This window comes from Pteropus medius, unplaced genomic scaffold (assembly GCF_902729225.1).
Source record: "Pteropus medius unplaced genomic scaffold, Ma_sr-lr_union100, whole genome shotgun sequence".
Classification (NCBI taxonomy): Eukaryota; Metazoa; Chordata; class Mammalia; order Chiroptera; family Pteropodidae; genus Pteropus; species Pteropus medius.
Window position 1 is genome coordinate 1,497,686 of NW_024340701.1, and position 24,007 is coordinate 1,521,692.

General features: G+C 35.5%; 1 protein-coding gene across 3 annotated transcripts in view; it reads right to left on the bottom strand.

The window, feature by feature from the left end:
* EIF2B3 (eukaryotic translation initiation factor 2B subunit gamma) overlaps positions 1-24,007 on the bottom strand; it is a 95,282-nt gene that overhangs the window by 43,585 nt on the left and 27,690 nt on the right. For all 3 annotated transcript variants that reach the window (XM_039884346.1, XM_039884343.1, XM_039884349.1), the window contains exons 4-5: positions 20,773-20,932; positions 11,804-11,915 (exon numbers count right to left, since the gene is read on the bottom strand). In XM_039884346.1, the coding sequence (XP_039740280.1) occupies positions 11,804-11,915; positions 20,773-20,932 (272 nt within the window). The remainder of the gene's footprint in view (positions 1-11,803; positions 11,916-20,772; positions 20,933-24,007) is intronic.

A 24,007-nucleotide genomic window follows, 5' to 3' on the forward strand; every position in this document is an offset into this window, starting at 1 on the left:
TAAATACTTACAGAATTTCTTCAGAAAACCTCTTACAGTACTCATGTTCTATTCTACATTGTGTATATCTATCACCTCTTTCAAGGAAGGAGGATTTGAGACTTGATCGTCACATAAGCATAGTGTCCACAGTACTGCCTTATGTGGCAGGCACTAAACAATACCTACTGAATATCCTAAAAGAGTATATATTTCAATAAGAGGTATAGACCCATCAGAAACACATATTAGGAGACTTTAGCAGGGTCCTGATGAGTCTGGGTATACTTCAGGATATTCCTGATAGGTCTAGGAGAGCTGGCAAGCTTAGGCGCACAGTAGGGAGTGAGAAGACAGGGGTAGAAATGGGACAAACTACTGAACGAGACGGTTAGCCCCACTCTGACAGTGAGGCCTCCTACAGCCAGAGTAGCAGCTATTATCCAGCTGGGTGAGGATCCCCTCCCAAAATAACTCCCACAGTAGCATTAGAGAGACATGTTATACCCTGAGGGACTGCCTAACGTGAAATATGGCTCATGTAACCTTAAAAGGTTCTCAGTTTCTCTCAAATTAAAAAATCCTTTTCCTCCTCTAGTCCTATCTCTCTCCTATCCTTCACAGCGAAAGTTCTCAAAAGAATGCTCCAACTTGCTATCAGCATTCATCATCTTCCACTCTAGCCACTTTAAAAAGGTCACTAATGACTTCCATTTTGGCAAAATACAGTGAACATTTTTAAATTATCATCTTACCTAACTGTGCAACCACATTCAACACTACTGCTACTTCCTCCTTCCGGCTTCTGCGACATTATGTTCTCTTGGTTTTCCTTTTCTCTCTCTCTGCTTTAAGTTTCCTTTGGAAGCTCATCATCTTCTAGCTGGCTCAGCCTGTTCCTAACCCTCTTTTCTTCTCATTCTATGTTCTCTAAGTGACTTCAACCATGTTCACGTCTTCAGTCACTATCTATATGTCAATGATTACAAATTTTTATCTTAGGCATAGTCCTAGCCTCCCTCTCAGCTCCAATTACATATAGGAAACTTCCTACTGACATCTTTACCTAGATGTCTTAAAAGCACCTGAAATTCAGCATATCCCACACTGAACTTTGGATCTCACCTTCACAGACAGTGTTCCCTATCTTATTATCTATCCTGTTGCTCAAACCAGAAATCTGAGTCATTCTGACACCTTTCTACATCTCATCCTAAGGTTCAATCATATACCAAGTCCTCAGATTTTACCTACTAAATCCTTCTGTAATTTATCCACTTTTCTCCATTCCCACTTTTAATACCCTAGTCCAAGTTACAATTATTTCTCACCTGGATTACTACAATACTCTCCCTTACCTGGTCTCTCTACCTCTTCTCTTACCCAACTCTAGCCCATTCTCCACATTATAATCAGAGACATCTTTTCAAAAGGCAAATCTGATCATGTCATTCACCTGCTTAAAACTCTTCGGTAGTTAGGACTGTGTTAAATAATTTTCAAAAATGGCCATGATTATTCCCCTCCCTGTACCCACATCCCTCTGTAAAGTGACTTTGCAGCTCCTCCTACCAAAAGGTAGAGCTTATTTTCCCACCTCATGAATCTGGGCTGGCCTTGACATTGCTTTAACCAAAAGAATGTGGTAGGAATGATGCTGTTTCAGCTCGTTCTCCAATATACAAGATTAAAAGGTCTCACTTGGCTCTGCCCATAAAAACTCCATGCCAAGGTATATTCAAACAGAAGGTGACACTCTGGCTCCATTAATGTCTTCTTCCAACAAACTTATTGGGCTCCTACTATATATGTTAGGTCATGCATTAAATCCTAGGGTTACAAAGACAAATAAAACACAATCGCTATCCTCGCATAACTCATAATCCAGAGCAATAAAGGGTTATAGATGTTATCTAGAAATCTCTACAGTATACAAGAGAGCACAAAGGAAGAAGGGTCAATTCTGCCTAGTGCGAAGAGAGTCCAAAAAAGTTTCACAGAGAAGTGCTATATGAGCTGAGTCTTGAAAGAAGAATAGGCATTTAGCCAGGGAGAGAAGGGTAACTTTAGTTGAAGGAGTACTAGGAATGGTGAAAATAAAAGTACAGAGGTGTAAAAAAGAATGTAGAAGTCAGAGAACTATAAGCAACTCTCCATAGCTATATGGCAGAGTGATGAGTATGGGGTTGTACTGGTGAAATGGTAACATATAAGGCTGGAGGGGTAAGCATGGTTAGATGACTGAGGGCCTTAGGAATTTGTGCTTTATCCTAAAGCAATGTGTTTACAGGTGTAGGAGAAAGAAGTAGTAGCAAGCAAAGCAGAAAATTCGGGACAGTGTTGGAAAAACTGATGGAGCAAATTTCCAGGGGAGGCAAAGGAAAATGGGGTAAAAGATATAAGTGAAGGAACTGGTCCTAAATAGGAGGATGGAATCTTCTTTCTGTAGGGCTAGAGAAAAGGAAATGAAAGTGGGTCTGGGTAAAGATAAAATCATGAGTATGGGGTAGTATGCCAGGGAAATCAATATCTGTTAGCTAGGAGTTTCTTGCAGGAGGAGGAGGCAGGTTCATTTTCTGAAACAGGAAAGTGGTGATGTTTGAGAACAGCTGCTGAGAGAAATGGAAAGGTGGTCCCAGGGCAGGTGTAAAATTGCAGGGTGGTCTGAGGGATCAGCTAAGATTGGAGCCATGAACTTATAGTGATGCCAATTTACAACACTGCATAATATTTCTCCTGAAGACTTTAATAGAACAGATGTAGAAGTAGACAAAGTAGATGTCAGAGTAATGCAAAGTTGAAGGTTCTGAGGGCAGATACAGCAAAAGGAAAATGAGTGAGGATATGGAAGGAAATGCCTGAGGTAATGTGCCATAGGGTCTAGACTGGATGAAGAAAAAATGAAGGAGAGAAAGAGGAGGGAGAAAAGGGTGGTCAGGGGCTGAAAGATATAATGAAACTGAACTCATTATATCTAGGAAACAGGATTCTAGGTAAAATGGCAGATTAAACACAGGCATTAACCCTTATTCCTTTTGAATGCTCATTAAAGTGACAGTAAAGGGTTTTGTTATTGTTTCTTAAAAGGCATAACTCTGAAGCACTAATATTAGGAAAAGAGAGGACAGTAACAAAATTTTTAAAGCTAGAAAGGATAGTGGTAACAGATTTAGTATATCTAAGAAAGCTGAAATCTAAACCAGCTATAGGGAAAGCTGAGTACTGCAGAAGCCCTTAAATGATCAGGAATCGGCTTAAGGATGCTGACATGGAAGTTCTTTTACAAAGAGCCTCTATATGTCTTTATAGAAGTGAGAGTTAAGAGTAAGAATAAAAGTCTCATTGCCTATGCTGGACAAGATACATTGGGAAAGGTTCTTGACCTTGACTTCCACACATCTCTCTGTACTCCCTCTCAGTAAAAACTGCAAAATTAGAGAAGTACCTTATTAATGGCTGGTTTGCAGCAGTAAGGATACTAATTTGGATAAAGAGTATTTCAAGACTTTCCATATCACTGGGAAAATAAGAATGTAAACCCATTTCCCATCATCTGTGATCCCCAAAAGACAGATCTAGCTGTGATCTTCAAGGTTTAAGTCCTTATCTTGCCAAAGGTAAATGTCTAAACTTTCCAAGATTAACATGTGAACATTTTATTCCATTTTAAAGATAACTTTTAGAAGCTTGTTTTAATATTTTCATTACCCTTCCGGTAAAAAACCTTGGCAAGTATTCAAAAGAAAACAACATAACACTGGAGAAAAGCTACATGATTTTCTTATTAAATACTTGGCACAAATATCTTTTACTTATGAATTATTAAAAACACATGTCTTTCAGAAATACAACAGGAATTTTAGAGCTGTGTCTGTGGGGGGGTGGTCTTTAAAGAACTAAACCAATTTTAGTTGGGAAAACTAAGGCTTAGAGAAGCAAAGTAATTTGCTCAAGGTGATATAGCTGGTTGTCTCAAGACTAAATTCTAAATTCTCTGGACTTGAATTTCCAGTACCATGCTCTTTCTACCAGCAGCATTCTTTCCTACTATGTATAATGTGTCTCCAATGCGATTCAGTAATGAATCGATTTAACATGTGGGAGAGGTGTTGTGCTTTCTCTGAATGCACTGAGGTAGTAAGAATCTGGAGTAAAGTTACCAGCACTACCTGCTGACTGCACAGCTCTGTACCAGGACTCCCACTCCAACAAGCGTCTTACACCATCTCACTTTCCAGGACCAAATATGCCTGAGGCCCAAAGAAACAGAACATTCTCTTACAATCAGGCAAACACTTCATGCTCTCTCAGAAGGAACGTACAGACAGGATGTATATTCCCTCATCACTGTCCCTTTCTCCAACAATCAGTACAAAAGTAAGAAAACTTTAAAACAAGAGTTTTCTGACTCTCCCAGATGTATACACAAAGGCCTTTTCTAAGATAACTTTTGTGTTTGCCCTTTAGGAATTAGCCCCCGCCTTTGGAAATACAGTTTTTAAAAAAATATAGGAAGTATTATATTCTCATATTCAAAAGTGCTTGAAAATCTGAATCTAATTAGTTTTTCTCACCATCTCACTGAGGCCAGGAGGAGCACAATGCCCCAGAGGGTCATAGGAATGAGGGGGAAGAACATTTTACTGCTCATTTATCCAGCCAGCTGCCCTATTACAACTACGTAGACTCCAAAGATCCTGAACCACTGGGGTGTAGATTGCAAGTTAGAAGAATGGAGGAAAAAACCTGCCAACAACCAAAAATGAGTCTTAGGAAATGTTAGAAGATTTGGTCTTAATAGCCCCAGTGCTTACCCAAGGCCCCCAGCTCAATAGCTCTGAGGGGAAAATACACCTCCTTTTGCTCTGTATTTTTACCTTACCTCTGGCTATGTCCATCTTCTTTGCTCTCATCATGTCCAAACCTTGCTCTTTTGGGCAGGGTCCACTGGGACTAAGGCATTTATTAATAGTCCACTATATGGAGCCATAAGCTAGCTAGCCATAAGCTAACCAGGGAGGTTAAAAAGAAAGCAGGAGACAATCTCCACCCTCTAGCTGTAACTATATAAATAAATGACTAGCTTCTAAGAACTTAATGTCTAAGCCTGCCTATGCTAATATAGAGCAAAGCATGAACATTAGTACTTGATGGATGTATAAATGAGTAAGGTCCCTTGTTTCACATAATAATAGATAATCACAATTAGTTCTTCTTTCTGCATATCAAAGGACACGATCCCTTTACCCTTTGAAGTCTTGTGTGTGAATCTAGCAATACAACACTGCAATACTTTTCAAGTCTTATATTTTAAATCTATCTTGCATACTGCTATCAGATTATCCTTCCAGAATTCTGAACATGAGCCATCACTTCCCTCTTTAAAAATTCCCCAGTATTCAAGGCCCTCTTTTTTTGTACTGACTTAATTTTCCAGTCTTTTCCCCTAGTTCTCCCCAAGAGGGAACTTCTATTTGGGCCAAACTGTTCTGCAACAAGTCTCAAACACTCCTGTCTCCCCACTTTTGCTTGCAGCATTCTCCCCATACAGGACTCCGCTTCCCACGTCTTTCCATGTGAATCCAAATCCATCCTTCAAGTCCAAATTATTCTATTACATTTCCTGAGCACCTCAGCCCCTGGGGATTGATACCTCCTCTGAATTCTTAGAACACTGTTGGCCATAATTGTATCCGATATTGTTTGCTATTGTTTGTTAATCTTTTATATGCATACGCTTGTCCTCCACCAAGGCTAATAAACTCGTTGAGATAGTCTCCTGCCTTAATAATCTCCTTAAATACCTAAACAGTGGTTTGACCAGAGCAGGAAACTTGATAAACATTTGCCAGTTGAACAATGTGCTCCTGAAAAGTACAAAGCATGAACTTAACGCAAAAGGTCCAGTCCTGTCCCTAATTAGATAAATTAATATGGAACAAACCCTTCTTCTTCTGCCTTGCAGTATCATTATCTGAAATATAGGAGACTGGACTTAATGATCTTCTAGCTGTGACAGTCTATGATTCTAAAATATCTACAAATAAGATCATATTTTCAATACATTGAGATATTATTTAATTCCATCTATTGGTGAGCTTTTCTAAAATACAAAGAAACCCCCTTTAGTTCTTAAAATTTGATTTTTGATAAAAGGATTTAGAAAAAAATTTAAAAATTCATAACAAACCCTTACTTTTTTCTTCACAGAAAGAATTCCAGATCCAGCCAGCTATATCCTGACTGCTATAAGAAACAACCTGTGTTAACAAGGTCCCATAGTAGCTACGTTTTATGGAGAGGGTTTAAAAAAAAAAAAAAAAAGGAAGAATTTCGGTGGGCTGGCAAACTACAGCCTACCAGTTGGATGGCCCTGCGGCCTGTTTTTGTAAAGTTTTATTGGAACACAGCCACACTCACTTATTACACATCTATGGATGTTTTTGTGTTATAACAGCAGAGTTGAATAAATGCAACAGAGAACATATGGTCTGTAAAGTCTAAAATATTTACTATTAATCCTTTACAGAAAAACTGCGCATCCTTGTTCTATACCCCAACATTCATCATAAAGTGCCAAAGCCCTAGATTTCAGACCCTCAATCATAGCTGGTCACTAGGTGATTTCCCATTTGTTCAACAAATATTTACTGAGATTTCTTACTTCTAACTAAATCTTCATTCAATTTTCTCATCTGTAACATGGTATATAATAGTATCTACTTCACAGAGTTTTTGTAAGGATTATACAAAGTCTTTAACACAATGCCTGACACAAAATTTGAAAAATGATAGTTGCTAGCAGCAGCAGCAGCAGCAGCCTGACATGTTTATGTATTTTTTTTTTCTAATTAAATCCAACAAGTAAATGATGGGTGTCTATTTTTCTCTTTTATAGTGTTGGTCATGTCTTTTTAACTTGTAGAGGAGGCATCTAAGGAAATAAGTATGCTTTACGCTCTTTTGGGGGCCTTTCAAAATTCTGGTGAAAAAAAGATGATTTAAAATCAAGTGTCAAAAACAACTGATAAGTAATGGATCACTAGGTATATACAATAGAATACTATTCAACAATAAAAAGGAACTAAACATTGACATAACATAGAACAACATAGATGAACCTTTGAAACATTATGCTAAGTGAAAGAAGCCAGTCACCAAAGTCATATAGTGTATGAAACATTTATATGAAATATCCAGAGTAGGCAAATATATAGACATAAAGTAGACTAGAGATTGCCTAAGGTGAGCAGCAAGGATTGAGGAGAAATAGGGAGTGACTACTTTATGGACAGACTTTCACATAATCCCGTTTTTAGCCTCACTTCTAGATACTGCCTTGCAGTATCATTATCTGAAATATAGGAGACTGGACTTAATGATCTTCTAGCTGTGACAGTCTACGATTCTAAAATACTTGGTGCTGTTGAATCTTGACTTTTTAAAAGAGTTTTGTAGTGTGAACTGGTTTGCATCTCAGCTTTCCCCACTGCGGGCTTAGCACTTGGTTCTCTCAGGTGTGTTAAACTGTCCTGCTTTCCTGATTCCAAACTTTAGTTGTTGCTGTTTTCCCCTTTTCATCTTCTTTAGCTTTCTGAATTCACATCTTTCTAAAACCCTTTTACTATTGTTTTAGTGGGGTTTCAGAAGTCATCATATTTACTTAGTCCTTCTACCTTTATGTTGAAATCCTTAAATGAAATTTCTTTACCAAGAAGTCTGTATATCTTTGAACGCATCTTTTGGTTACATGGTCAGTTCTTTATTTGAGAGACGTTAATTATATTGAATCATCTTTTCCTTTTATTTCTACTAGAGTCTCTGTAATTTTAAATAATTTTTTTTCATCTAAATCACTATCTCAAACCTTTCCTTTATGTCAATAATTTGATTTTCAGTGGTGTCCATTCTGTTCTTTGCTATTTTTAAATTTATTAATTCTGTAATTAAGTTATTTGGTCTTCAATTTATTTTCTTAGTTTTATAATATCCTCTTTAATTTCATTTTGTATTATCACCTCATCATTGAACTTTTATTTATTAAAGTCACATTTTAATGAGTTGTTTTATAGTTATAGAGTTGTATAGCTGTAAATAAATTATTTCTATTCATTATGTTTTTTTTTCAGGTAGATTATCGTTTGCATGTCATTTTTCTTGCTTTCATTTTGTTTGCTGTATGTTTGCACAGCTGACAGGCTGATTCTTTTGGTCTTGTTCGTGCTTGTTTTATTTGTTTTGATATAATACAGATAAGTTCTTGTTTCTCATCCTCCGTATCTGAGACCAACTATCACGTGAATGCCGTTATTTTGTATTCTATGTACTTTTTTATGGCTTCAGGGAATGATGTAAGTGGATGGAATGGAAGGGATATAGTGAACACAATTAAGGTACTGTAAGGTCTTTGTTAGAATATTTCACTTTCCGGAGATTCTGTTATATGTTGTTTCGTTCCACATAATTTAGGTGTATATTCCATTCTTATGGAGGAGTAAGTCTCCAGCTTTGTATTATTTCACTTATTCACTGTTTAGACTTAGATCTTTTGTTTCTGTTAAAAAGTCAGACTCCACTGGGAAAATTGGACAGATACATGCAAAAAAAGAAACTGGATCACCTTCGTACATCGTTTACAAGAATAGACTCAAAATGGATTAAAGACTTAAATGTAATACTCAAAACCATAAAACTTCTAGAAGAAAACATAGGCATAATCTCTCTGATATCACTACTAGTAATTTATTTTCAGACATATCTCCTCGAACAAGGGAAACAAACAAACAAAAGATAAACAAATGGGACTATATCAAACTAAAAAGTTTTTAGCAAAGGAAATCAACAAAAGGAAATGATAACTGACTGAATGGGAGAAGATATTTGCTTATGATACATCTGATAAGAGGTTAATATCCAAAAATATATAAAAAACTCATACAACAACAACAAAAAACAAATAATCCAATTAAAAAATGGGCAGAAGACCTGAACAGATATTTCTCCAAAGAGGCAATACAGATGGCCAACAGACATATGAAAAGATGCTCAAGGCCACTAATCATCAAAGAAATGCAAATTAAAACAACAATAAGGTATCACCTCACACCTGTCAGAATGGCTATCATCAATAAATCAAAGAACGACAAATCTTGGTGAAACTGTGGAGAAAAGGGAACCCTCATACACTGTTGGTGGGATTGCAAATTGGTACAGTCACTATGAAAAACAGTCTGGAGGATTCTCAAAAAATTAAAAATAGATAGTGGTTACCAGGGAGAAGAGGAGAGGGGAGAAAGAGAAAAAAAGTAAAAAAATAAAATGTTAAAAAAAAAAAAAAAAGAATATACTTTTTGACCCAGCAATTGTACTTCTAGGTATTTATCCAAAGAAAAGCAAAACAATAACTCATAAAAATCTATGTGCCCCTATGTTCACTGCAGCTCTATTCAGAATAGCCAAGATATAGAAGCAACCTAAATGCCCATCAACGGACGATTGGATAAAGAAGTTATGTTTCATATATACAGTGGAATATTACTCAGGCATTAAAAAAAAAAAAGAAATCCTATCATTTGCAATGACATGGATGGACCTAGAGGTTATTATGCTGAGTGAAATAAGTCAGACAGAGAAAGATAAATACCATATGATATGATTTCACTTACATGTGGAATCTACGGAACAAAAAGAACAAACTAATCAAAATAGACTCACAAATATAGAGGACAATCTGGTGACGGCCAGAGGGGAGGGGGGTTGGGGAGCTAGGAGAATGGGGTGAAGGATTAAAGATGTACAAATTAGTAGTTGATAAGATGGTCATGAGCATGGGGAGCATGGCATAGGGAATGCAGTTAGCGTTAATGTAATGGCTAGGTGGAGAGCCAGAGGAGAGAAAGAGTAATTAGGAGGTTCGTTTTATAAACTATATAAATGTCTAAACAATGTACTATATACTTGAAACTAAAAAAAAAGAAAAAGAAAAAGAAAAAAAAAGTTAATCTCATTTATTTTCCCTGCTTTATCAATTACTCCCCAGCAGTTGCTCCCATTGATTCTCAGTCAGAAGATAAAGATATAGATATGTACTCGGTTTGCTTCTTTACAGATCTGGAGATATTAGTGTGAATTTGCAGGATTTCATTAATACATCAGTATGGCTTCTGGGGAGTAGCGATAAGACAGAGTTGGGAGCCTATCTTTATTCCTGTCTGTTCCTTACAGGAATCTTATTTCTTTCCTTGGCCATCAATTTTTAAGCTTTATTACATTTAATTATCCTACTTTGATGCTGTTGACATTTCTGCCAGCTTTTAAAATTATTTTTCACATTTAATTAGGAACTAGTAATAGAAAGTCTATGATGCCATTTTAATAGCCACTTTAATCTGCTAGTGATATGCATGTGTTTTTCAAGAGTTGTTTGTTTAGCAATAATAATGTCTACTAATTTTTGGTCACTTAAACCTATTTTTACAGGTGAAACAATCAAGGCTCTAATATCGAACTCTAATTCATAGTGGGTAATTGGGCCAGCTGAAGCTAGAGTTTAACTTCATTTTCATTAAAACATATACTGTGAAATATATCTCGTACCTGTTGTACTGGATGGCAAAAACAATAAGTAAGGTATTTTTCTTTCTCAGTTTACTCCTTTCACATTCATTTCATCTAGGCTTCAAACATTTATTTGAGTATTCCTATCTACATGCATCGGGCAGCAAAACTCTTGAGTGTGGTGGCTTCTGATGAAAAAGTCTATGCTGGGCGAGCACTCAATATATGCCAATTGAAGAAAATGTGACTGGATTGCCTATGTGTAGCCATTAAGATGGCTGCTTTCAAAAAACAGAAAATAACAAGTGTTGGTGAGAATGTGGAGAAATTGGAGCCCTGTGTACTGTTGGTGGGAATGTAAAATGGTACAATTACTAAGGAAAACAGTATAGAGGTTCCTCAAAAACTTACAAATAGAACTGTCACATGATCCAGCAATCCTACTTCTGGGTATATAACCAGAAGAATTAAAAGCAGGATCTCAAAAGGATATTCGTATACCATGTTCACTGCAGCATTATTTACAATACCAAGAGGAAGAAGCAACTCAAATATCCATCAACCGATGAATGGAGAAAGAAAATGTGGTAATGTACATACAATGGAATATTATGTAGCCGTAAAAGGGAAGGAAATACTGACACATGCTACAACATGGATGAACCTTGAGCACATTATACTAAGTGAAATAAGCCAGTGACAAAAAGACAAATAGTATATGATTCCACTTACATGAGGTATCTAAAGTGGTCAAATTCATAGAAATATAGAGTAGAATGGTAGTTACCAGGGGCTGGGGAGAGGAAGGAGAGTTGTTGTTTAATGCATACAGAATTTCAAATTTGTAAGATGAAAAAGTTCTGGAGATCTGTTTCATAATAGCATGAATATACTGAACACTACAGAACTGTACACTCAAAAATGATTAAGATGGTGAATTTTATGTTGTATGCTCACCACAATTAAAAAAAAGGAAAGTTCTATAACATTGTCAGAAAGACAGTCCTGTTCCCTGTTCTTCCCACAGCTGCTTTGCACCACTCCTATGCAAGATTTGACTCTACCTTGGCAAGAAAAGACACAGGGAAAAGCTAAGCTTGTGTGGTAAAGAAAAGCCCTCATCCTATCTCATGGGAAAACATTCACATACTTTTGTCAATTTCACACAGTATAATCTAGTTTTCATCCCCTCTTTCCCATCCACTGGGTGGTTTTATTTTGTTTTAAGACAAGAAGAATTGCCAAAAAGAAAAACCCTAGGGCTTACTTCTGCAGGATGGATCCCTTAATGACCAGCTCTTCATCCAAGTCCGCTTCATTAGCCATGAAGAGCAGCCTCTTTCCTGTGCTGTCCACTCCAATGAAGTCACGCTGCTCCACTGAATCATACAAAAGAAGGAAAATCAAACAGAGACATTTGCCCTGCCTGTATGCCTAAGTCTGGGGGGGCAGGGAACCTGCTCACATTTCTCTTGGAACCAAATACCGGATTGAGTGTTATGTAGCACATATTTACCACAATGTTCAAAACAAAGGCAGTCGGAAAATTTTTTTAAGCGTTTAAAGGCTATTATTAGGTTATCTGATGAAGTCTGCATAAAGTCTGTAGATTAAAGTATTGTGTCAATGTAATTTACTGTTTTAAGAGACCGTCCTTTTGGGTGGGGGTAGGGGGGAGGATATACATTGATGCCTTTAACTTATTCTCAAATAGCTCAGAAAAATAATAACATGTGGGGAATTGGGCCAAAAGATATATAATTTATTTATAGTATTCTTATAACCATTCTGTAAATGTTAAATTATTTCAAAAATGAAAACATAAGGATGTGATGGATGTGTTAGTTTCATTGTTGTAATCACTTCACAGTGTCCACATATATCAAAATATCACCTTGTATATCTTAAATATATAACATATATAATTTTCATTTGTAAAAAATAAATAAAAAGTTAAAAAAAGAAGGTAGTCAAGGTATTGCTTAACCAACTAGAAGGATGAACCGCAAGCCCCTGCATGGCACAGAAAGAAAGTACGAGGAATTCTTTCTCTGCAAATAATAACCTAGGTCTGCTTACTGTGAAAATGGGAATAATATATTGAAGGACATCCACATTTAACCATTACCTATATGTCTACTATGCACCAGATTTTATGCTGTGTCTGGGAGCATTCAAAGAAAAAAGGTATGTATTTACTAAATGTACAAAGTTCTCAGGGAGACAGTGATTTTACATGCTGTCCTATTATTGCTTTTTTCTGTTATATTTCTTCCCCCAAACCAGATTATAAGCTCTTTAAAGACAGGCTTATGATTCCTTTATATTTCCCATAAAATCTAGTAGTGTTGGAAATAATAAAACCTGCTACTAAGATCTGTACAGTATCTATCTATAGTGTACAAAAGCATTTTCACAGAGAGGCAGCATAATGAAATTAGTAAGAGAGAGCCTCTGAAACCAGACCACCTGGGTATGAATACCACTTACTAGTGGTACATCTTTGAACAAGATACTAAACTTCTCAGTTCCTCAGTTTCATCTGTAAAATGGGGATAATTACAGTGCTGTCCTCACAGGCTTGTTATAAGGATTAAATAAGTTAACACATGCTCTAATTTGATCCTCATGCCAATCAAATAAAGCAATGATTTAATAAGTTTTGAGGAGAAACTGTAAGTTAAACTTGAGGAAAAATGCTATCTCTAAAGATGAATTTATCTGCCTTCTATAGGTAATGGCTACTATATAATTGAACAGGTTTCCCCACTGGCTGTAGCTGCCTGTACACCTAGAACCAAATGTATTACCCATGTGTATAATCTGTTTAGCTCAGGTGCTTAAAATATTCATTCCTTTGGATGGTTTCTGTTCATCTTACCATATGTAATATTTGAATCTGAATAGGGAGAAGCTATTCGAAAAAGTTATATATTATTTTTTCAATATTTAAGATTAGTGAATTCCAAAGAAGGAAGGGTAATTGATGTTGATTTGAAGGTAACTTTTATAGAGAATTTCAATCAAAGCTAAAAATTGAGAAGAATTTCAAATGCTGCACAGCAGCTTTGACATATATCAATTCATTCATTCATCCATTACATGGAAACTTGAGAATATAACACAGTCTGCGAAGGTCTGATTATGAGCCAATATTTCAAAAAGAAACATAAAGATGTTATTTTTGGTCATAATTTGCAGTGCTTACCCTATCCAAGTCCTTAGGTCTGCAAAAACTTTGAATTACTAAATGTCCTGGGAGCAAAAATTCCCAAAAAGTCAATTTTTCAACTACGGTGCACTACAGTCACATTCACTACAGTCACATTCGCCTCACTCTCAGGCCCCCCTCCTTGTATTTGCTTCTTTGTAGCTACCATAGTAACTGGGACCTCAGAATATGATATAAATTATAGGAACTTAGAAAGGTTTTTGCTTTGCTTTAACAAAGTGAATTCCACTTTGGGAACAGAGGAAGTGACATTGGAATGTTCATCCTAAGAAGAAAGACCACACAAATTATGTTAAGAAAGCACTTAAAACTATGAAGTTCCATTTTTAAAAATTGTCATATTCAACTATTCATATTTTTTCTAGTTGTTTCTTACTTCTTTGACCCTTCTGTCTCCTCTATAGTCATTTACTCATTCATTCATTCAACTAATAAATACATTTGTGCACCTCCCCTTGTGACAGGCATGTATGCAGAATTCAAACTAATTTTATGAGACCCTGATGCCAAAACTAGACAAAGACATGAGAAAGGAAAATTACAGACATACTCACTTACAAATACAAAGATTCTAAACAAAATATTAGGAAATCCAAACTAATAGTGTATATAGTATATTAAAAGGGTTACACATTTGTTGCAGCTATTCCCTTCAAGTAAGTTCTAGACTATAAAATGGTATAGACACTATGGAAAACAGGTCCTTAAAAAATTAAAAATAGAATTAACATATGATCCAGCAATTCTACTTTTGGGTATATACCCAAAAGAATTGAAAGCAGAGTCTTGAAGAGATATTTGTACATCCTTGTTCATAGCAGCATTATCCACAATAGCTAAAATGTGGAAGCAATCCACCTACCCATTGATAGATTAATGGATAAGCAAAATGTAGTATATACATACAAGAGAATACTATCTAACCTTAAAAAAGGAAATTTTGCAATATGCTACAACACGGATGAACTTCTGAGGGTATTATACTAAGTGAAATAAGCCAGTGACAAAAAGATGAATACTGTATGATTCCACTTATAGATGGTACTTAAAGTAGTCTAAACCATAGAAATACAAAGTAGAATGGTGGTTGCCAGGGGCTGGGGGAGGGGAGAATGAAGTTATTGTTTAATAGGTATAGAGTTTCAGTTTTATGAGATGAAAAGAATTATGGATATGGATAGTGGTGATGGTTATACAACATTATAAATGCATTCAACATGACTGAATGATATACTTAAACAAGATGATAAATTTTAAGTTATGTGTATTTCACCATAATAAAAATTTTCGAAGAAAAAAAGTGCTCCCAGAAAAAAAAAGAGGTTAGGTTTATTTCCCTATCCTTTATATCTAGACTGGTTTAGGGACTAGCTTTGAATAACACAGTGCAGAGGAAGTGACACAGTGCAAGTTCTGAGTTTAGGCTTCAAGAGACCTTGTAGCTTCTCTCACTCTCAGAACCTGCTGCTGCTTCCATGTGAACAAGCCTGGGCTAGCTTCCTGTATGGTAAGAGACTAGATGGAAAGCTGAGGCCCTAGATATATTAGTGAGACCAGCTGTGGTAGGCAGGCTCTAAGAATGACGACTGCCTCCTAGTATTCACACCCTTCTGTATTCTCTCCCCTTGGGTGTGGGCTGGCCTTAGAGACTTCTAACCAACAGAATGTGGCAAAAGTGATGAATGTTACTTTTGAGATTAGGTTACATAAGTTTGTTAACTTCCTTCTTGCTAGAAGGTTATCTCCCTTGCTGGCTTTGATGCAGCAAGTTTTTATGTTGGAGAGGCCCAAGTGATTAAAAAAAAATAGGGCAGCCTCTAGCAAACAGCCAGCTCAAAACTGAGATTCTTCAACAGTCCAACAGTCCTTACGGAACTGAAATTCTGCCAACAAAGTGTGATTAGAAGAAATCCTTTCCTAGTTGAGCCTTCAGATGAGACTTAAGCCCTGGATGATACCTTGATTTCAGCCTTGTGAAAGACTCTTAGATAATTATATCACTCTTTGAACTATGGGCCTATAAAACCTTGATAGAAATAAAAAACTAAATTCAAAAAAGAAAGCCCAGGCTGTGAAGTCAGAAGGTATGGCTTCAAGTTCTGATTCTACCACTAACCACTGATATGATCTTAAGCAACTATCCACAAAATGTTATTAGACTGTAAATGGATATAAAAACTTGGTAAATTACAAAACTACCTAGCTCAATTCATTGGATATTAGCTTGAGAGCAAATCTTGATTATCTTTGTTTCCCATATACGGCTTAGCATGTTATATATAATACACCCTAAAATTCAATGACTGCATCAAAATGTAATGCATTTGTAAGCCAGAGATCTGATTTTATACCGGTTATCTTGTCTGTACGTAATACTGTATTTTAAAATATATCTCCCTGTGAGACATTAAATTGCTCCCTATATGTTGTACATGCTCCTATTATTGTACTTATCACATTGTGATGTATGAATTCTAGCATATTTGAACTTCCTGCTGTATAACTTCCTGTTTCCTCAATCACAAGAATTTCAGTTTTGGGTATGCATGGATTCCATACATACATGCAGGGGGAAAAAGTGGAGGGGAGGGGAATTTAAAAGAGAAAATAGATCAAGCAGAAGCTCAAGCAGGAGAAGTTTTGTTTTTGTTTTTGTTCTGTTTTTGAAGTATAGCTTGGGGAAAAACAAAGGAAGCTGAAGCAAAAGAAATATAGGGTCAGAACTGCCTACCAACATTTGTTAGTGGAGAGGGAACTAGGCTGATTGAGAGGTGAGAGCCAAGTGACAACTTTGACTCTATGATTCTGAAGCACACTGATATATACTGATTCTAGTCTGGAGTAAGGCTATATAACTTTGAGAACTGGGGAGAAATTTGAGAAATACTATTACAGTGAACTGGATGGGTTAAAGAGAAGTTTCATAGAATGTTTTCCATTTCAAATATTCCACAAAACACAGCGGAATTGCAGAGATAACAGTCGATAATTTGTCATAAAATCATAATAGCATTAAACATTTGCAGAGGAATATAGAAAAGCCCCTTAATAAACATATTATCTGTAATAAAGCAAAATAAATATACTATGTTCTCACTGAAATTAAGAAAAAAAATCTTGAAGTTTTTAACAAGCGAGGGATGGTAAATGGAAATTAACGATCTTTGTACATTATTGCAAGTGTTTATATCTTATTTAAGATATATATATATAATATCAATGATATTCTCTTTATATAATGCCTTATCTTTACTGTTTGATTTTTATGAATGCAAAAATTATATACATGAGGCTTTCATAAGTTCTCTCAAGATCACAGCTTCTAATCAGATTTTCCCTAACAGGTTTTAAGTTTCTCAAAATGCCTTATCAGTAAGGAGAGAATAATAAATACTTGTCTGTCTTCCCTTTAGGGTAGGGATATTGTGTGCGTTTCTCCCCCCCACCCCACCCCCCACTTCCATTTATATGGGCCTTGGTACCTATTTCTGTGTTTGGCATAACACATGCCCCATAACTGCGTTAAACTGATCTCTTGACCCATTCAATCAATAAGTAATATCAAGCAGTGGTGGAACACTGACTGAATACTGACAAGTGGCAGATTTTATATTTCAGTAATGGTACCCGATGCTGCAAAAATCAGTAAATAGTATCTGCCAAAGTTTATATACTCCATTTCCCTGCACAGCTTAGCTGGGTTTCTGGGTCCCTATCGCACCTCTAGGTCATCCATTTTTTTTGGAGAAGTTGATACCTAAAAAAGGCTAGACACAGGGCCTGTCTGAATTATCAGAAAAAGTTGCATGTGGTCCTTCCAAAGAGGCTTGTCTAGATATTTAGGGTGCCACTATTAGTTTCCTTTTAGACTTACAAGCTATTATGCAAACAAAAACATTTGATATTTTGTGGTCTTTAAACAATTTCCATTTTACATAAATTTCCTTTAAATAAGTAATGTAGAATGCTTGCAAAGTTATTAAATGTGATTTTTTTTTAGGCTATAGGACCAAATTACTTCTCATAGGAGTATTACTAAAAATGTATATGAAAGTGATGATGATGATAGTTAACAGCACTTACAAATTATTAAGCTACTACTATGTTTCAAGGAGTAGATCAAATGCTTTACAAACATCTTATTTCTCACAAAAGAAAAACCCTGAAAAGATTCAGTCACATTTATAGTTAAAGAAAATGAAGTTCAGGATGGTTAGATAAATTGCCCAATATCAGACAGCTTTTGGGCACTGAAAACTACAGTCTGAACTCTAGAGCTTATGCTCTTTACAGCCATGCTACAGCAACAGGTGTTTACTGAAAAATCTTGAAAACATTTCTAAACATAAATTAAAAAATAATGCAGTGTCAATCTGAAAAATCATTATAAACTCAGGCTCTTATAATACTCACTCATGAATCAGCTCAGACTCACAGTTACAGGATTTAAACTGTTAGAGCTTGAATCTACTGTCTCTTACCTGGGAGGCAATAAGAGCTGCAGGTCTCCTAACCATTCAATAATATTTAAACCATTCAATAATATCTACTGCCTGCTCACCATGGGCTATAACTGGGGCAGGTGCTGGGGATAAAATGAACAAAACATATAATGATGATCCCAGCTCTCAGGGAACTTATAGTCCAATAGAGGAGAGAGTAAATAAGAGAGCGGGGCCACCATATGTGGGCAAACAAAAGGATATAATTTCATATTAGAGGGTCAAGGAAGGCCTCTCTCAGAAAATAACTTGAAAGCTAAGCTGAATTTAGAGTGTGTGTGTTGTGGCAAGAGAGGAGATAGAAAGCACTCCAGGCAGAGAACATGTGTAAAGGCCTGCAGAAGGGAGAAAAAAAGTCCAAAAAATCCAAATATGAATTTGATCCAGCCCTCCTCGGTATCTACATCTCCTACAAATCTGCTGAGAAAGAAGTGGCAAGGGGGAGAAAAATGGCTCCTGAAACATCTGGCCATAGCCATTCTCCTATAAGTCAGTAAGAACACCATTTGGGAAACTTGAACCAAGGGGGATCCAGACTATTAAACAGTGTCTGGGGAAAGAGAGGCCTGCTGGCTGTTCTGGCACATAAGAACAGCCAATAGGTGGACCAAATACACAGTCTGAGAAAGTTAGGATTCTTTTTAAAAATGCTTATCATTGAAATGCTTAGTATTCCATAGGAGAAATTCAAAACTCAGGTATTTAGGTAAATCTTAGCCTTCAAGTATGACAAAATATAGAACATACAGAGTTCAAAATTTCAAACCAAGAATGAAAAATCTTTCTAAAACACAAATCTAAATATGACATTCTCCTGTTTAATTCTTCAACAACCCCCCACTGTTTTGAGGATAAAGTTCAAAGTGTTTAATCTGATCCCTGTATCCTCTCCACTCCCATTTCCTGCTTCCCTGCTCTCAATGCTCACACTCCAGATAAACAACAAATTACCAGTAACATACTTTTCAGAGGATAGAAGAGTCAGCTTAAAGGAACTTCCACTAGACAAGTTGTGACAATTTAAGCATCAAAACGTTTTTAAATAGATGGGTAGATAGATAACAGTTACAGTTAATTAAAATAAAATTGTGAAAAGCTATGCGTTTATAATATTTAAGAGATAAAAGCTAACATGAAATGTACTAAATAGTTCTAATACCGAGAACAACTATAACAGGGTATTTGATCTTTTGAAATTGTTATAAGTAGAGTATGAAAAAAAGAAACAAAAATATTCATATTTATAAAATATACACCTGTTATAAAGTCTGGATATACAGTTGTTTCTACCTGTGTACATCAAAAAGGCTGAATACAGGGAATTGTGAATAAGAAAACCAGACCTTGCAAAAGTAGAAAATATATCAAGAACAAAAGAGCTGATTGACATGAGGACTATATATAATAAGATAGAAAGAAAATCTAAAAATTAATCTACATCAGGGATGACTTGAACATAAAAAGCAACTAAAAAGAAGTTTTAATGATATAGCCCCAAATTATAAGTTAATTGAATGCCCTAAAAGAAGAAAACTAGAAATACAGATCGGATTACTCAAATCCTAGGAATGAAAGCTCTAGATAGTTCTATTAGTAGTAGGATATCAATAAGCCATACCTAGCTCCTAACAATTGTAACAGATTATAATAATGACAGAACAATGAGTTACATAATGCTGGAAAAGCAAAATCTAAAGAACTCATCATTCCAGGGGAAAAACGCATTTCAGGAAAAACTAAAACCTATATGAAAAGTGTGATCTTACAGAGTATCTTGGTCATAAGTTCAGTTATAAAAAGTGGCCCACTCACAGAATTAGTGGTTCAGGTTTAAAATACTCTGGGAAAAACAATCAGGAACTATGTCTTAACCAAAAATCAACAATTGGTCGATAACCCAAATTCTATAACCATGGCTGGACTAGAGTATTATTCCTTTTCTTTCGGGTCTAGTAAGATTACTATAACTCTTTGAAGATTATAAAAATAATAACCTACTACTAGAATCTTAGGAAAGTATAAAATACGTTGTAATCCTAAAAAGACATAGTATGGTTAATGACCATCTTGTTTATTTAGGGTGACTGGACCATTCAAAAGAATCAACCATACCACATTTGTAATAGTAATTTTAATCGATTAAAGTTATCTAATTAAATTTGTAATCCAACTTTAAATATTTTTTAAAATTTTATTTTAAATTAAATTTTTTGTTTTTTAGATATATGCAATTGATTATTTGAGTCTTGAACACAATGCGCACAGTTCTGAGTGTTCTGCTCTGCATACAAAAGCCTCTTGGACCTTACAGAATCTAATCAATAGTTACAAAACTCTTCAAGTCAGGGACTGTGTCTTACTGAACTTTTAAGTCCTCAATAAGACACAGTGCTAGGGAGCACAGTGCCTGCAGTATAGTTGGTTTTCAATAAATGTTTCTTAAGAGAAAGCATGAATGATATTATAAAAACCCAATAAACAAATAAACTCCAGTCATATTACCTGCTTTTTTTTTCCCCTTTTGACCTGGAACTGATTCTAAGCCATCTTGGCCTTTTCTCATTAACATGGCGAGTGATGCATCATGAGCTCTGAACAGGTCCACAACCTCATGTAAGGCAACATCTGTTATCAGATCACAGCTCAGGACCAGAACATCTGTCTGTCAAACAGAGAAGGGGAAAGTAAGCATCACAAAGGACAATGGATCATACAAATCATCACAGGATAAATTATAATGGCCTAGAAACATGCACAAACTGAATATTTGTTTCCAAAGCTTTTTTACAGCAGCAAAATAAGTAAAATAAATGGGGCTGTTCTAATTGAATTGTACTGGGGGAAGGTCTAGAGTATCTAGACCTATGTATGTGCCTTACTGCTACCATCCTGAGGCACCTCTGAAATCCTGGGCTCTTAGAAACAGAGTCTGAAAACCACCAGATTGTCTATTTCCATGACTATGGAATGAATGATCTTAAATTTATACATCCTTTTACAGTTTGAAAAGCATTTTCACAGTTTGATAATTTAATATGGTTATTTATGAAATACTATAAAGCAGTCACTTAGCCATTAGGAAATAACAGGATAAATATAATATAATGTCCTCCTCTTTGGGAAATCAATCTAGCTAGTAAACAATTACAATACAACCTCAGATATGTATGAAAGCACTCATTTAATCCTTATAACAATACCATGGCAATGGAATTATTACTATTAATATCATTAGCTCCTATTTTTATGGTTAAGAAATATGAAGCCTACCTACCACAATGACTGGTACATAACAGGCATTTATTTAGTAATTTTTTGATGACTCAATGAATAAATCAATGAAGTAAAAAAAAATTTTTTCTCATACGGTAGGTTTTCTGATTGCAATTCTAGTAATTTAATTACAATAATAACTAATAGTAATTAACATTTATTGAATGCATACCATTGACCAAAAAATGTGATAACACTTTATACATATTATCTCAATCTTCTAAACTCTATGCTATAAGCACTATTATTTGTACTTTACTAAGAACCAGGTTTACAGTAGTTATATAACCAAGATCTAACAACCAGTAATGACTATTCATATAACTAAAGAAAGTATACTATTGAACAGTGTTTAAAGAAAAAGAGTTGAACCTTGAACAATGTGGGGATTAGGACACCAACCCTGTACAGTTGAAAATCCATGGAAACTTTGACTTCCCAAAGTAAACTACTAATAGCCTACTGTTGACTGGAAGCCTTATTGATACCATAAACATTTGATGTTATGTGTATTAGACAGTGTAGTCATATAATAAAGTAAGCTAGAGAAAATAAAATGTTATTAAGAAAATCAAAAAAGAAAATACATTTATATTACTGTATGTATTTATTGGAAAAACCTGTGTATAAATGGATCCACTCAATTCAAATTCACGTTGTTCAAGTGTCAACTGTATAGTTTAGCCTAGTCTATGTTACATTATATTTTATCATAAATGCAGAAAACAGAAGTCCACAAAATAATCAACTGGAAAACCATTTCCTTAAATTGTAATTTAAATTGACTATCCCAATGTTTCTCAACAGCACACCTACAGTTTCCCAAAGGCTCCTCAAAGAAAGCTTGGTTCCTACTGCCCTTTCTGAGTCAATCAAAGTAGCTCCTCTTTTACTGATTTTATTTTCTAGGCTTATGTATAAGTTTTTGTTTGGAAAACAAGTTCTGCTATTCTGAAAAGTCTAGAAACCACTGGACTAAATTATTTCAGGTTTAAGAAGAAAGTGAATATCTGTATACATGGAAATTTTTATAAGTGGTTCCAATTTTTCTAACATTTTAATTTAAAAATCAGGATTCCTGCTTTGGGTGGGAAAATGAATGATTTCAATTCACATTCTACTAATAATAGCAAAGGGTCATGTTTGCTCAGAAAGTGAGGCTCAACCATCAGAATGCTTTGACTGAGGATTTTATGAATTTGACCTCAAAAGCAAGGAACATAAAAGCTAAAATAAATGAATAGGACTACATCAAACTAAAAACCTTCTGCTCAGCAAAAGAAATCGTCAACAAGGTAAAGAGACAACCATCCGAATGGGAAAATATATTTGCAAGCAACACCTCCAATAAGGGCCTAACATCTAAAATATACAAAGAACTCATACAACTCAATAACAACAAAAAACCAAATGATTCAATCAAAGGACCTGAACAGATACTTCTCCCTAGAGGACATACAAATGGCCAACAAATATTTGAAAAGATGCTCAACATTGCTAGCTATTAGAGAAATGCAAATCAAAACCACAATGAGATACCATCTCACACCTGTTAGAATAGCTATAATCAACACGACAAGTAATAACAAATGTTGGAGAGGATGTGGAGAAAAAGGGACCCTCATACACTGCTGGTGGGACTGCGAATTGGTACAGACACTATGGAAAACAGGGGGTTCCTCAAAAAACTAAGAATTGATCTACTATATGATCCAGCAATTCCTCTACTGGGTATTTACCCCAAAGACTTGAAAACCCATATCTGAAAAGATATTTGCACACCGATGTTCATAGCAGCATTATTCACAGTGGCCAGGACATGGAAGCAACCGAAGTGTCCTACGATAGACGACTGGCTAAAGAAGTCAATATATACAATGGAATAGTCCATATATACAATGGAATATTACTCAGCCATAAGAAGAGATGAAATACTGCCATTTGCTACAACATGGATGGACCTCAAGATAATCTTGCTAAGCGAAATAAGCCAGAGAGAAAAAGTTGAAAATGATATCACTTACATGTGGGATATAAACTTAAAAGCAACAAATGAGCAGGACAAACAGAGACTCATGGACATGGACTATAGACTAGTGGTTACCAGAGGGTAGCGGGTAGGGGAGGATGGGGTAGGCAGAGGGTTAAAGGAGGATAGGGTGGTAGGGGAAGGGTGAAGTGGGTAAAGGGGATCAAATATATGGTAGCTGAAGGAAATTGGACTTTGGATGGTAAACACATAATAGAATATACAGATGTCAAATTATAATGTACACCTGAAAATTATATAATTGTATTAACCAATGTTACCCCAATAAACTTAAAGTTAAAAAAAAAATGCTTTGACTTTCTCCCTGAAGTTTCTTATTTTGAATATAGATGCTCCTCGACTTACAATAGTGTTACAACCTAATAAACCCATCATAAGTTGAAAATATTGTTAAGTTGAACATGCGTTTAATAC